The 670-nt window shown below is 70.6% G+C and overlaps 1 protein-coding gene across 1 annotated transcript in view; it reads left to right on the top strand.

Moving 5' to 3' along the window:
- Positions 1-670, top strand: part of LOC103898808 (membrane-associated phosphatidylinositol transfer protein 1) — a gene marked incomplete at its 5' end in the record, with an annotated part of 15,419 nt that overhangs the window by 5,723 nt on the left and 9,026 nt on the right. The window contains 2 exons of the mRNA XM_019472030.1: positions 65-222; positions 518-641. Coding sequence (XP_019327575.1) covers positions 65-222; positions 518-641 — 282 coding nt within the window. The remainder of the gene's footprint in view (positions 1-64; positions 223-517; positions 642-670) is intronic.

Below are 670 nucleotides of genomic sequence, written 5' to 3'. Positions count from 1 at the left end.
GGAAGGGGGAAGGGGGTTCGTGCCCCTGGGGTGCAGGGGGTGCTCGCTGCCTCTCCCCCTGCAGAGCACGGAGCCCATCTCCCCCGAGCTGTGCGGCGGCAGGGACCCTCTGGCCGACGGGGCGGACGGAGCAGCGGGGTCAGGCCAGGCCAGCCCCGAGCCGGGGGCACAGCCGCCCTGCCGGGAGCAGGGGGACAGCCACCATCACAGCGCCTCGTGCAGGTGAGAGCGAGGGTGACGGTCGGCAGCGCCGTGGCCCGTCCCCGTGGGAACGCCGGTGATCTCCCGACTAATTTTGTGCTTTATGGAAAGGGCGAATTTCCCGTCTGCACCAACCTGGGAAGGAGCATTGCATGGGGGCAGCCTGCCCTGGGGGTGTCTTGCTGGAGCTCCCCTGCTTCCAGCAGCATCTGCGGGCTAATGGGGCCGTGCCGGGTACAGCTTTGCCCCCCGGGCCGGTGGGAGCGGGACGGTGCCGTCCCTCCCCATGCCCACTGGCCACGCTGTCCTGTCCCAGCCCGCAGGGCAGCGAGGCCCCGCTGGAGGCAGAGGCACCGCGGAGCGGCACCGCAGCGCTGGACGGGGTGGAGGGCGCCGGCACCCACCTTGACTTTAAGGTATCCGGCTTCTTCCTCTTTCGGGCTGCGCAAGACCGTCATGCCCGCTCTGG

This window comes from Aptenodytes forsteri, unplaced genomic scaffold (assembly GCF_000699145.1).
Source record: "Aptenodytes forsteri isolate BGI_AS27 unplaced genomic scaffold, ASM69914v1 Scaffold643, whole genome shotgun sequence".
NCBI lineage: Eukaryota > Metazoa > Chordata > Aves > Sphenisciformes > Spheniscidae > Aptenodytes > Aptenodytes forsteri.
The sequence above is the reverse complement of the archived record's forward strand: the minus strand, read 5'-3'. Positions and strand labels throughout refer to the sequence as shown.